This window comes from Thunnus maccoyii, chromosome 11 (assembly GCF_910596095.1).
Source record: "Thunnus maccoyii chromosome 11, fThuMac1.1, whole genome shotgun sequence".
NCBI classification, from domain to species: domain Eukaryota; kingdom Metazoa; phylum Chordata; class Actinopteri; order Scombriformes; family Scombridae; genus Thunnus; species Thunnus maccoyii.
This window is the reverse complement of record NC_056543.1, coordinates 3,112,193-3,125,987: the sequence shown is the minus strand read 5'-3', so window position 1 is coordinate 3,125,987 and position 13,795 is coordinate 3,112,193. Positions and strand designations below refer to the sequence as shown.

Sequence of the window (13,795 nt, the reverse complement as noted above, 5' to 3'; positions counted from 1 at the left end):
AAAGGATAAATATATACTGTATATCCAAAAAAGAGGGGGAAAAGAAAAAAAGAACGAGCAGTTAGCAGCACAGTGCATTAAAGTGCATTTACAGAGAAAAGTACATGTTTCAGTTGGATGTTGACGCTTTTCCATGTCAACAAATGACCAGCACTGATGGGGATGTTATATAATCCATTTTGCTGTCCAGAGAACATCAGGCAACATGATTATTGGAACTGCCGGAACTTTTTCTCTAATCTTTGATTTTTGCTGAAATATTGGATCATTTGAACATTTATTGAAATGAAAGCATGTGAGAAGTTTAGAGGGAAAAATCACTATTTGGCGGAGCTGTTAACAACTCACAGACATGTGAAATGTGACCCCGACTACACACTGCTTTTTGTAAGACGTCAAAAGCCAAAAAGGTTGGAAACCACTGGTTTCATCTTTAACAATGTGTTGTATTTTAAAAGCTTGTTATATTATCCATTGTGTCAAATCTTCATCTGAAAAGTAACTAAAGCTGTTAAATAAATGTAGCGGAGTGGAAGTATAAAGTAGCATCACATGGAAACACTCAAGTAAAGTTCAAGTACCTCTAAACTGTACTTCATTAAATGTACTTTGTTACTGACAAACACGGGCTGACGTCACAACGGCACGGAGGCGCCGTGTGTGAGTGAGTGCGCGCGTGTGCGTGTGCGTGTGTGTGTGTGTTCGAGGTGACAGTCGCTAGCTTTCACACAAGGAAGTGGAGGACATGTCGCTCAACTGAAGGCAGAAAAACACAAACAAAAACCGTCGACTCCTCCGTTAAAGGTAAGGCTCGTCAGCGGGAACCGAGAGTCCGGAGCGGCGGCCGGTCGGCGGCTGCTGGTCGGCGGCTGCTGGTCGTGTGATCCCGCCGCGGTGAGGTTTAGCTAGCTGTCGTTAGAACGAGAAGGAAGCTCGGCTGTAGCTGCGATCCAACCGCCGTATTGTTCCAGCATCAAGGGGGGGAAACGTTCAAGGTTTCTCTGCAGATAAGACATATCTCTTCTGGCTTAATCGATACATTACTGATAACTGGAGGTCATTTAAATATTGATTTCTGTTCAACTTGAGGAAAATAAGGAGAAAAACGTCGCTAAATAGTCCAAACAGTCCACACAGTTGGTAGCTCCGGATACTGTCCACGTCTGGAGGTTCAGATGCTCCTCTCAGCCTCAGCAAACACTGCAGTCGCGCTGGATGAAAAGAAGGTTTTTAAAGCTTAAAGTCGCCGTCGGATCTGTTTCTCTGGACGTGTTGTGTCGGGGTTTGTTCGGGATATTATAGAAACTTCAGCCAAATTGCTTCATAGAGCCACAGAGGAAACAAACCAGGAAGCTATTCATGTTAAAAGTCTCCTGATCAGGACTGAGATGTATAGATTTCCTGGATGTAACGTGGCTCCATGTTTTTCTACTGTAGGCAGACAGACGAGTATTCATGCAGGCCGGCTAATGTAATGTAATTTCTGGCCATGTCATGCTTGTATTCCAGTTAATCTGAGCGCCAGGTGTGTGTCAAAGGGTTCAGATAAGACGAAAAAGGCAGAGATAAGGCTTTAACTGGAATCTAACCGCATTGTAAAAATCTGGAAGAGGAAACACAAAGAGGGAAATTGATGCTAGAAAGACAGTAAATGGCAGATATCCACTTGATATGACTAACTCAGACTGTCGTGTGTTTATTCAGAGATGGGACCGACATGCTAAATTGCCATCAGATTAATATTAATGAGTGCAGGTCTGGAAGGGGCTTAATTGATAAAACAGTTTAACCAGAATCCTCATGACTCCACATTTCCTCTGTTATTATCACTGGATTAACATGAACCCTCTACCTCTCATAGTTTAGCTTTCTGCTCTGACTTGTTTTAAAAATGTCAAACTTTAACATGTTAGCTTCTTTTTTACTCTGCTCTGATGGACACAGGTCAGATGTAGATTAAGCTTTGCAGCAGAAAAAAAAATGTCAAATGACAAAAGAGCCTATTACACTCGGTGTGAAACCGGCACTTTATGGTAATTTTGACCTTTTCATCCCCTCACTGATAGTCTCTTTCTCTCTCCCTCCCTCTCTCGTCATCTATTCAGACTTTTCCATCCAGTGCTCGGTGTCAGACATGTGTCCTCTCGCTGCCGCTCTACCAGCAGCTTCCTGTGAGATGGAGATGAGCCGAGGCAGCACCGCCATGTCTGCGTTTTCCCCATCAGCCTGCTCAGCGTGAGCTCACAACAGCTGCCCGTCACCGTGATTGTCAATACCGGAGTGTAAACATGGCTCCTGTTCCTCCTGGGATCCGCCTGCTGGTGTCTTTTGACAGGGACCAGTGGTGAGTCTGACTCTGTGTGTGTGTGTGTGTGTGTGTGTGTGTGTGTGTGTGTGTGTGTGTGTGTGTGTGTGGTCTTTCCTTTGAATTTCCACTCACTCATTAATCATTCATGCTCTGGATATTTTGTAAGAGTTTTTATTTCTCAGCTGCCAATTCGTCATTAATACCAACTGCTCTGTTTGATCGTGCCAGCCGGGTCTTTCTCCTGGTATTTAAGATGTGCCAGAAATCATTTTAGTCTTTTAAATAGATTTTAATCAACCTCACAAAGGTTTCAGGCTTATTAAGCAACAACACGTAACAACATAGATCGAACACAATGAATCAACCCAGTAGAAACTGCAAAAACCGGGACAAGAACTACAAACACAAACTCTTAAAGCAATAATATCTTATTTACCTGAATATACGCGACCCTGATTATAAGACGACCCCCCTTTTCCAACACTTGTGTTTGATAAAAAGACTTTTTGAAGATGAAATACACTCAGACATCAGGAGAGGCTTTAGTCTTGTTGTCATGAATTTATTTAAGAGCTGCAACAATAAGTTTCAGAAAATTAATTGCCAACTTTTTTCATAATCAAATCGTTAAAGGCATTTTTACTCTGTGGTTTCTATGACAACGATGAGAGTAGTGAGAGTGAACCAATGCAGTGAGACTGTGGGGCAATTAAATCAAAACAATGAGCTGAAACGCTTCATAGAGCAGAGAGGAACTGCAGCAACATGTTTAACATCACAGTCATTTTTTACAGTGTTGATTAGTGCATCTATAAATGAAAAACATGTTCATGTTTCTTAAAGTAAGGTATGAGAAGTAGTATTGTTTTGGCCTCTGTTGTGTTAGCTTTTTGCCCACTTGACAGTTACAGTTGTTGGGTTAAAATGAAATTCAGCTTCCTACACAGTATTTTTTTATTTGAACACAGCCGATTCTCCTGTGGGCTTGTGTGACGGTGCCACACATGATCAAAATTCACATGTAAACAAAGCGAGCGGCTGCTGCATGTTTACTCTGACAGTGTTAGTCCGTCTGTGTTTGCGCAGCGCAGCATCAGTCTCTCCCTACGTGTAGATATCTGATCCTCTTCCTGCACGTCAACCATCCGCTTCATTCATCAGCGTACAAGGCGGAGTAAGTACAACAGTCGACATGCGCCTGTGTCACTGAGTTCCTGCATCCGTGTCATAGCAGTTTGAAATACCTGAACCTTTGTAGGAACCAGATGTTCAGGTTCTCCATGACAGATAGAGTTTCACTGACCTGCGGCTGCGCTGTCATGTCAGACATTCCTGGTTTTTTATTTACATTTTAATCACTGGTTTCCCAATCTGGAAAGATCCACACAGAGCAGAATAAATGTCACCCCCTGGATGTATCAACATAAGAAGCAAGCAGTAAGAGTATATATGAGACTAAGCACACAGAGCACTGCCAGTAAAGCTAACATGCCTTCGACTGTAGACATCATAATATATGACACGACACTCTTTAGATAACACAGAGAGCAGGAAACGATGAGGACGGGTCAGCCGGGCTGTTTGTTCTCCCTACCAGATGTTGATGTACAGTTTAGTTTGGTCGTTTTCACACAGAAACTGCGTAGTGTAGTCAAAGAGTACGTCCACACTAACAGCATTTCCAAGATTGTTTCCAGATTTGGTGAATCTTAAGACACCAGCTTGGTGTTTCAGTGTGTGCAGAGTAAACAGAGCTCTGAATGAAGTGAGCTGGCTGTGATCACTCATTGTAAATGTTAGTTTAGCTGAATATGCTAATAGAATAATGATTAGCAGCGCAGCAGCTCGGGACTGACTGCTGGTTGCGATAGTAGGTGAATCACTATTTTATACTTGTTCTGTTGTCTGACAACAGAAACAGAAAAATATGTAAATGAGAACTATATTGTGAATTTGGCTGCATTAAAACACTTTAAAGGGTGATTTCAGAGAGCAGGAGGAGAGTGAACGGAGGCTGAACAAGCCGACACTCTGCACAGTAACCAGCCGTTTTATACTGTTTTATATTCTTCAAACCTTTCACCGACCGTCATCTGTTTAAACTTTTGTGACTCGTTCACTCCTTGATGTCAAATAAGAGTTGTCGCAGTCATGTGAGTTGTTGCATCGCAGTCACATAAGAGTCATCAGATTCACATAAATTAGAGGAGACGAGGCTGATGGTGTTTTATAAAACCGACAATGTGACTTCATGACTTCACTGCTCATTCGGGCTCCTGACTGTTGAAAAGTAGTGAACCCTTTAATCCTTTAAGGTGGAATTTTATTCTGTTAGATTTCAAACCACCATCGATGTGTCGACAGAGACGTGATGTAGAAACTGAGACAGTGGAGTAACATCGTAAAATGACACATATGGAGCGAGACAAGAGGGAGAATTACAAGTGAAGAGACGTTTCTCCTTTTACTGCTCTTTACTAATTCCCTGTTATTATTGGGATTTGTCTGTACATGATGGAAGTCTCTCAGTATTTTTTTTTCCACCATAAAATTATGCCTCTGTCTATCTGGAAAAAAAAGGAAATTCTCTTACATTTCTTTCATTTCACACCATCCTCGACATCCTCGACTGACATTTAGATAAAATGACATTTTTACCAACTTAGACAGAAAATTAATTTGCAACTCTTTTGATTATCAAACAATAATGTTTGTAATTTTTTAAGCAAAAATGCCAGAAATGAGCAAATCAGCTTCTCAGAAGCGGAGATGTTATGCTTATCTTTGCCATTTATTATAATAAACTGATTATATTTGAGTTTTGGACTGTTGTTCAGACGTCACCTTTGACTCTCTGCAGTTATAACAGGCGTTTTATCACTGTTTCCTGACATTTAAATAATTCTTAGTTGCAGCTCTACATAACACTGGAAACTTGTCCAGGTGAAGTTTATGGTATCAGCAGAAGATAAATTTCACCTTCAGCGAGACGTGTGCAGGCTGCAGAGATACCCGCGACATATACAGCAGACTGAAATCAAGACACACAAAATATTTCATTTGGCTTCGGTTCCCTGTGCATGACAAAGCGCTACTCTATGTAAGCTCCCCGGAGCACATACAGTATCCATTATAGAAATAGGAGCTGGTGTCACAGAGCCGGCCGCGTCGGGATATTGAATGGTGCCTCTATGTGCAGGATGCTTCTGTGGATTAGTGTGCTCGCCTGGGAAACCATCCGTGTAGTGTGCAGATCTGAATCCTGCTCAGCGTTCACATTTTTTAAGATCTTATTTCTTATCTTGGGAGGGGGGTTTTAGATGCTCGACATGTCTAATTAAAAATGGGAAATCCTTCACTGTTGTTTCTGCAGACGCCTTTTCCACCTGAGACTATTCTGCTCATACAGCTGCAGGATTATTTCCAATTTTACCTTTTCTGTTTTGTCACTTTAATCATTTACTGCACACTTATGATGAATTTATTAAAGGTGCAGTGTGTAGAATTTAGTGGCATCTAGAAGAATAGACTTTGCAGAAATTGAATATAATATTCATAAGTATGTTTTAATTAGTGTATATTTACCTGATAAAAAGAATTGTTGTGTTTCGTTACCTTAGAATGAGCCTTTATATCTACAGAGGGAGCAACGGAGCCCGCCATGTTTCTACAGTAGCCCAGAACGGACAAACTTAACACTGGCTCTAGTGAGGGCCTTTCGCATTTTTTGCGAGTTTCCCGGCCGCTGTAGGTTCTCCTATATGCGTGGAAGGGGAAGGAGAGGGGAGGGATAGTCGGATGGTTGTGATCTGCAGCCTCGCTGTTAGATTCCACTAAATCCTACAGACTGGTCCTTTAAAATAGCTTCGTTTCGGTCAAGTGACCTTCATCAGGCATTTCACGCAGCAAACCACAACAAGTCTGTATATACAGTACCAGTCCAAAGTTTGGACACACCTGTGTGCAGTAAAAGTTCACCTGAGAAGGAGAAAATACATAAACTATACAGTATCTCCTTAATAAGAGAAATAAATAAAGTAAATAACAAACAAATGTCAAAAAACCTAATCAAAAGTACAAAACAAATGTTACACTGAAAAATACCAAACAATGAAGTATTTCACTAAACTCCACCCAATATACTTAAAGACCTTTATTCTTATAACAATCATAACATTAATAAAAAGGTCAAAATCCACAAAAAAATAGCATCAACTGTAACAACCGGGAGCCTCAACATCTATACAAGAAACAATGACTCTCACACTGAGAATAAGCAGGTCAAGAGTACAGTCACAGTCTCGATACAAAGCAAGAGTAGAAAAAACAGAAATAGAAAAAAAAATCTCTATATTTAGTATTTAAGGCTTACTTACTACTAACACAAATGTTTGGAGTATTGACCCTGATGAAACAGAAAGACACTAACTCCATGTTCTTCATTTCCAGCTCAGATTTGACCCTGATCACATGCCGTAGTTTGTCCTGCTGGTGTTTCTTGCATCCATTTATCTAATCAAAACACATAAAATCAGGATCGTAAACCGTTTCATCTGTTGAGACATCAGCTACGTTATTTAGACTGTTGACCGTATTTGTTTACAGCCGTCTATCATGATGATCTGTGAGTGTCTGACAGGGCAGGAGGTGCAGTCACAACGCTGCTAACTCACATCGTTTTATTGTCTGGAGGATCAAAGAGCAGATTTGTCTGTCTGTGTCGTCTCTAAGCAACAAATTTAACATCATACCAAATAAATCCACCAATTCATTCACTACATGGACATTAAACGATAAGGCAGCGACTTTCTATATTTTTCTTACTGTCAACAAATCTCATGTTTGGATCCAAACCAACAATGAAGTCTGACATCTTATTCCTCTGTGCCGTAGACCTCCGTTGTTGTCCAAAAACTATTAAAAACACATCACACTGCTGCACTGGGTGACATGTTCCGTCATTATGAAGAGTTTGGTCACGTTAGTTTGTTTAGAAATGGCTCCAAAGTGCAAAAACAGCGATTAGATTATAACTCACAGGAGAGTAGTTCCTTGTAAGGCAGACTTTGTGATGAAAATTTATAATGTAGTTCAAAGTCAAGGAGTGATATGAGTGATATGTAGCACAACAAGCTAGCAAAGCTGTAAACAGAACCGCGTTCCTGCACATGCTCAGTGGCCTCTGCCTTACACAGAACTACTCTCCTGTGAGTTACAATCTTATCACTGTTATTCGTCTTTTGAGCTGTTTCTAAACAAAGTACAGTGATCGCTCTCATTGAGGTGTGTTTAATAGTTTTTGTTTTCTCCCAGTGTGATGATGAGCTTACTGGTTTCACTATAGGCAGATTCCTACTGACCACCAGGGAAATAAAATCAATGAATCAAAGGGTAGAAACAAATTTTGGTATCTTTTTGTGGAGCCGACATGAAAACTATTTTTGTTCAGTAAATTTCTGCTGTCAGTTTGTCCTCTCGGCTCCTCAGAAGCAGCGAGACGGCTCCAAAGAGCAAAAACAGTAATTATATCGTAACTCACAGGAGAGTAGTTCTGTGTAAGGCAGACGCTACTGAGCATGTGCAGGAACGCGGTTCTGTTTACAGCTTTCCTGCACATGCTCAGTGGCGTCTGCCTTACACAGAACTACTCTCCAGAGAGTTACAATCTTATCACTGTTATTATTCTTTTGAGCCGTTTCTAAACAAGCTAACGGTGATCGCTCTCGTCATGATGAAGGAACATGTCACCCAGTGCAGCGGTGTGGCTCACTGATGTGTTTTTAATAGTGTTTCTCCCAGTGTGACGATGAGCTTACTGGTTTCACTACAGACAGATTCCTATCGCCCACTGGGGAAATAAAATCAATGAATCAATAAGTAAAAACTATTGTCAGTCAGTCTGGTGAGAGTTTGACCTGTTACAGCTTGTGATTTTAAAAATTGCATGAAGTCAAATTTTGATTTTGATATAAAAACACCTGTCAGCCAATCAGAAATGAGTATTCTCTGTGGTCATGGCATAAAATGTTAATAATGCCTTATAATTAACTCATAATGGTGTTTATTCGTCCAGATTTCATTGTATGTCATGAGCTTTACTTTCTTATCAGAGCAGTGAAAATGTCTCTTAAATAAAACAACCATCAGAGTGCAGTATCGCTACGCTGTGAGTTGTATATATCTCAGTCAATCATGTGCAGCTTTAGCCTACAGTATGGTGTCTGCTACACTTTACAGCTGTCTGGCTGTTGTTTTAGTTCAGCCCGCTATCCTCAGGACACACAGGAACATGCTCACAGCATGCCGTCCAGCTGTTGCATAAGAAGGAATCCAGATGTTCCTCTCAAACTGCCCCTCGGGTTTATCTCCAGCGTCTGCTGCAGGGCCTCAAAAACCAGCCTAATGCTTCCACTGCAGGGCAGATTCACTCTCCAACCACCTGATGATTACTGTCAAACATTACTTATTACTCCCTAAAGTATCTTCAGGATAAGATGAGCAGAAAACCCTCTTAAAGCTTAAGAAGTTTTTCCCGAAAGCATCTTAACTGAAGAGGCTCTTAGTTGATTTTAGATTAACGATGTGACTCTTCAACACTCGCAGGAGGCTGAGAGCATCGCAAGAAGCTGTTTTCATTGATGTTTGATGTTTAATGAGTGATGTGGATCTTTAAATTAGGAAGTAAAACTAAACCAACATACACACAAATATATTCAATTCATCATCTCTCTCTTCTCTCATATCTTCATCTCTTTCCTATCGGTGTATTTTCAGGTTCTGAATCTTCTCTCTGTGTATATTGTTTGTCTCATGCAAACATACAGACAGTCTAATACAAATGATGACACAATGACACATATTTATGATGTACATGATATTTATTTATGATAACTTGCAGGAACAGCCACTGCTTCGTCTTAGTTTGAGTATCGTCTTCCTCCAGCAGCAGATAAATCAATCAAAGTTTACTTTCTTAACCTGACTTCCACCCAGAAACCTGAATTATAAAGACTGCAGACTGTTAACTTTGTTTTCATGCTGAAAACTGAATTTCAAGTATCAAACATTTATTTGTGCAGTTTTACAACATTTACACTTTGTGATGTGCGCTCGCTGTTCAGTACAGCTTTGAATTGAAGAGCAAAACTCTTCTAATATCGATCGTTATCATCATCAATAGCTCCTCGTTACCGCCGAACACACACAAATCAATGCGGCAAATAAACCTGCAGATTTGTGCAACTCAAAAAATCCCAACACTGACTATATCTTAATAAAACCACAGCACGGAGATGAATGCAAACACGAGCGAAAGATTGAGCAAACAGAATTAATCTGATGTTTAAAGTACACATTCATGTTGGATCATGTCATGCTAGTACGAAACAAGATTCAAAGACTTTATTCAGGTCACATTATGTGATGAGAATCTGTGCGTTGCTATTTAACTATATTTCAAAAGGAGATATAAAATAATATCTGGAAAGGTTTAAGAAGCAGAAGCAGAATAAAACGATGAACGATCAGAGAACACAGACGGCTGGCGGAGCTGCAGACCTCCTGACTTTGACCCGACCGCTCTGTAATCCAGCAGGATGTTTCATGTTAACATGTTAAATAGCTTGTTCCTTGTGTGTAAATATTTCGCAACTCTTTTCCCAGTCGTCTGACGTATAGAGTACATCGGGCTCATTCTGGCTGTTCATTACATGGGCTTTATGTATTTGCTTATTACGTAATAGATACTGTAATAGACCTGGGAAAGGTACAACTTGAGCCACACACCTTTGTGTATCTGTTAATGCCCAATACAATCCCCTCTCTGCTCTCTTAAACTGCTGTAGATTGTGTCAGTTATGTGAAGTATGTGTGCTGCGGTTTTTCTCTGTAAAACATCTACTTTCAACTCATAGTTTTGTGTTAATGTAGTTAAAGCTTTGTCATCATCCCGGCTGTCTCAAACTGAAATAAAACAGGTTCAGGGGTTCAGGGGTTCAGAGGTTCAGATGTTGAGACGTTCAGAGGTTCAGAGGTTCAGATGTTGAGACGTTCAGAGGTACAGGGGTTCAGAGGTTCAGGGGTTCAGATGGGGTGTCTGGATTTGTTCTCAGTGCTGCCCTCTTGTGTTTCCTCTCTGCAGGTACCGAGCTCTCACCTTCATCCTCACCTTCCTGCTCTACACCAGCTTCCACCTCTCCAGGAAACCCATTAGCATCGTCAAGGTAACACGTTAGCATAGTACAGCGGTTTTCAAAGTCACACAAAACACCCTCCATCTCAGTTATCTGTCATCTGTGGGCTACAAGTGTTGTTAAATATGTGTGTATGACATCAAACGACTTCCCTACTCTTTTTATTTTACATAAATCAGTTAAACTTGTATGTATAAAGGAAACTTATGTTTAGACAGAATCTTTACATCTTTCTTCACCTGACAGTCTGTTCCTGTCACTCGTGTTGTGTTTTCTGGTTACCTGAATGGTGCGCTGGTTGTTTGTGTTGACAGAGCGAGCTCCATAAGAACTGCTCGTCTGTCAGCGAGTTGGCCACTAATCCGTCCAGCAGCAGCAGCCAGCAGCCGTCGCTGCAGTCGCTCCACGCAGACATGGACTGTAGCTGGAAGCCTTTCGGTTGGTATCTGCTTGACTCTTGACGTTATAGGTGTTTTGTTTTTGGGGGTCAGAGTTAGAGGTTTGAGGGTTCAGGAAACACTGAAGCTGTCTTAGTGTTGTTGAGTCGACATGATGCTAGAAATGATACTTGAAACCTGCTTGTTTTCTGTGGCTTTGATCAGGGAAGAACCTGGCAGCATGAAGGCCAATAAACACAGCTGAGGATGAGCTAAACTATAAAACTCTTCTTTGTATCCTCAGATAAAAGTAACTACAAACAGCTGCTGGGAGCCATGGACTACTCCTTCCTCTGTGCCTACGCAGTGGGGATGTACCTCAGGTGAGATGAAGGGAAGAGAAACAGCATAAATACTTAAGTACAATAAACAAAGACACAATGTGTAAGACTGCATGCTGGGAGATATTTAACAACCTCGTTGATGGCAGGAGGTTGTTGTGGTTAATGTGATGTCACTACTGTGCACCTGTGCAGCGGCATCATCGGGGAGCGGCTGCCCATCCGACTGTACCTGACGGTGGGCATGTTGACCAGCGGCCTGTTCACCTGCCTGTTTGGACTGGGCTACATCTACAACATCCACAACCTGGGCTTCTATATATTTGTCCAGGTGAGACGCATCATGATGTTATTCAAGAGTAAGACGTTAAAGCACAGTCGGTATATTATGATGTATGTAGCGAGGTGTGACGTCACCCGTTTGGAGCCAGGACCTTCCAAATAAGGAGTGCGGGATGTCGCCTTTCACGCTCTGGAAACACGCCCCGCTACCTCGGGCTGCACACTTAGGCTAACATTAGCTGCTTTAGCTAAATTGTGCTAACAGAGCAGGTATCATAATCAAGTAATTAAAGTTATTAAACTTAAATCATATAAGACAGCCGAGGAGAGCAACAGGTGAGCCAACTGTCAATCACAGCTGTCAATCAACACCCACACAGCAGATATCAAAGCTGCTATCAGTCTTCAGATCTTATTAACAGAGCAATAATACAGCACACGTATCAGAGGGCCTGAATTTATAGATTGAGACCAGAATGACTCACTGAAAACAATGATTGACTCAGTATTTCCGGAGAGAAGTTGAGGCTTTTTGAATGCAAGTCAGTTGGAGCATCTAGAGGTTCTCGATGGCATTTTTGTTATAAGTAAAATTCTCTGTATCTCTCTGTTTAGGGCAGAGGGTCAACTAGCTATTGTAACCTTGCTGGAGCTGGCAGGATAAAATATCTTTAAACTATATTACTACATAAGGAGCTGAATAAATAACCAGCGGTAATGTGGACGTTGTACCGGATCTGGGAAATGTAATTAAGCTAGCAACGTACTCTCCAACACTGCAAATAATCTGCAGTTTCTATGGACGAATGCTCAACAAAACACACATGTTGATTATTCTGGATCAGATTATTGCCTGCAGCTCTTTCGTACTACAGTACGTTATGTGCTACTGTTTCTAACACATCGCTGTAAAATAAAACCTCCTCATTCATCCTTTTTGTTCCAGGTGGCCAACGGCTTGGTCCAAACCACTGGCTGGCCCAGTGTGGTGACCTGCATTGGCAACTGGTTTGGAAAGGGAAGGTAAGATCTGATCAGAGTAACAGAGAAGTAATCAATCCCTCTCTCTGTCTAACACTGTAAGAAAACATGGTGTTAATAGAGTTGTTGTAGTGTTGGTGCCTGTATTCAAATATCTGTAAAGCCTCTAATAGCAGGTTTCTATCTTGTGCTTTTACATTTGCCTTTACAAATATAGATTTAATATCTACATACAGCTGTAAGTTCCTCACCAGTTCTCTGTAGCCTGAGCTTTAAGCCTCAGCTGTACTTCAGTTATTGTAGTTTTCATTTTGTGAAGCGGCTGCAGGTGAAATATACTGAGTTTGTGTTAAGTTGGTCAACGTGTGGACTGTCACATGATGTCTGGACCCACTGATCTGCAGCATTTCAATTAGCAGAGGTGTGATGTGTTTCTTCATTGTAAGCCTGTTTAAACCAGTGAAACAGCTGGATTTTAACAGAAAAAAAAACCTTCGAGAGGAATGAAATGATTTAAATTAGCTCGCAGGAAGACGTTGACTCACCCTGACGTGTGTGTGTCGCTGCCAGGCGTGGACTCATCATGGGGCTGTGGAACTCTCACACCTCAGTGGGAAACATCCTGGGCTCTCTGATCGCCGGCTACTGGGTCTCCTCCAACTGGGGCCTGTCCTTCATCGTACCGGGGCTCATTATCGCGGCCATGGGCGTCGTCTGCTTCCTGTTCCTCATTGAGCGTGAGTACAGCTTCACGGGACACTACACTGGTGTTGTGTGTGTGCAGGATTTAACTGCTTATACAGTTCTTCCTCCGTTCAGTGAGTCTTTACTAATAGTGGTATAATGGTTTGTACAGGGACAAAAATACATCTAGTTCTGAGGCCGTGTCCATAATAATATGTTTTCCTTTTAAAACGCTACGCTACGATACTTTTTGCTACGTTTACGCCTAGCGTCCACATTATTCTGGCGTTTTCAAAGCCCTAAAACAGAGACTTTTGAAAACTCTGCTGACCCTGTTTGAGTTTGAAAACAGCAGAAACAGAGACTTTTTTCAATTCAATTTTATTTATTTGGGGCCAAATCATAACAAAAGTTATCTCAGGGCAGTTTTAATTTACAGAGACACAACAATTCCTCCATCAGCAGCACTTGATGACAGCGGCAAGTGCTTTAGAAAACGATGACGCAGGTCCGGTTCTACTGTGGTGCATTGCACCCTCAGTTTAATATTCTGCACCCTCAGTTTAATATTTTGCACCATCAGTTTAATATTTTGCACCATCAGTTGAAATTTGAATAATAAATGCCAAA

At 41.3% G+C, this 13,795-nt stretch overlaps 1 protein-coding gene across 4 annotated transcripts in view; it reads left to right on the top strand.

Annotated features, from left to right (window-relative positions):
- The first annotated feature begins 640 nt into the window (after positions 1–640).
- Positions 641–13,795, top strand: part of slc37a1 (solute carrier family 37 member 1) — a 28,324-nt gene continuing 15,169 nt past the window's right edge. For 3 of the 4 annotated variants that reach the window (XM_042426884.1, XM_042426885.1, XM_042426883.1), the window contains exons 1-8: positions 641–804; positions 2,106–2,344; positions 10,449–10,530; positions 10,815–10,938; positions 11,182–11,260; positions 11,414–11,549; positions 12,447–12,523; positions 13,052–13,218. In XM_042426884.1, the coding sequence (XP_042282818.1) occupies positions 2,289–2,344; positions 10,449–10,530; positions 10,815–10,938; positions 11,182–11,260; positions 11,414–11,549; positions 12,447–12,523; positions 13,052–13,218 (721 nt within the window). In that variant the 5' untranslated portion in view covers positions 641–804; positions 2,106–2,288. The remainder of the gene's footprint in view (positions 805–2,105; positions 2,345–10,448; positions 10,531–10,814; positions 10,939–11,181; positions 11,261–11,413; positions 11,550–12,446; positions 12,524–13,051; positions 13,219–13,795) is intronic. The other variant, XM_042426886.1, reaches the window with a different exon arrangement.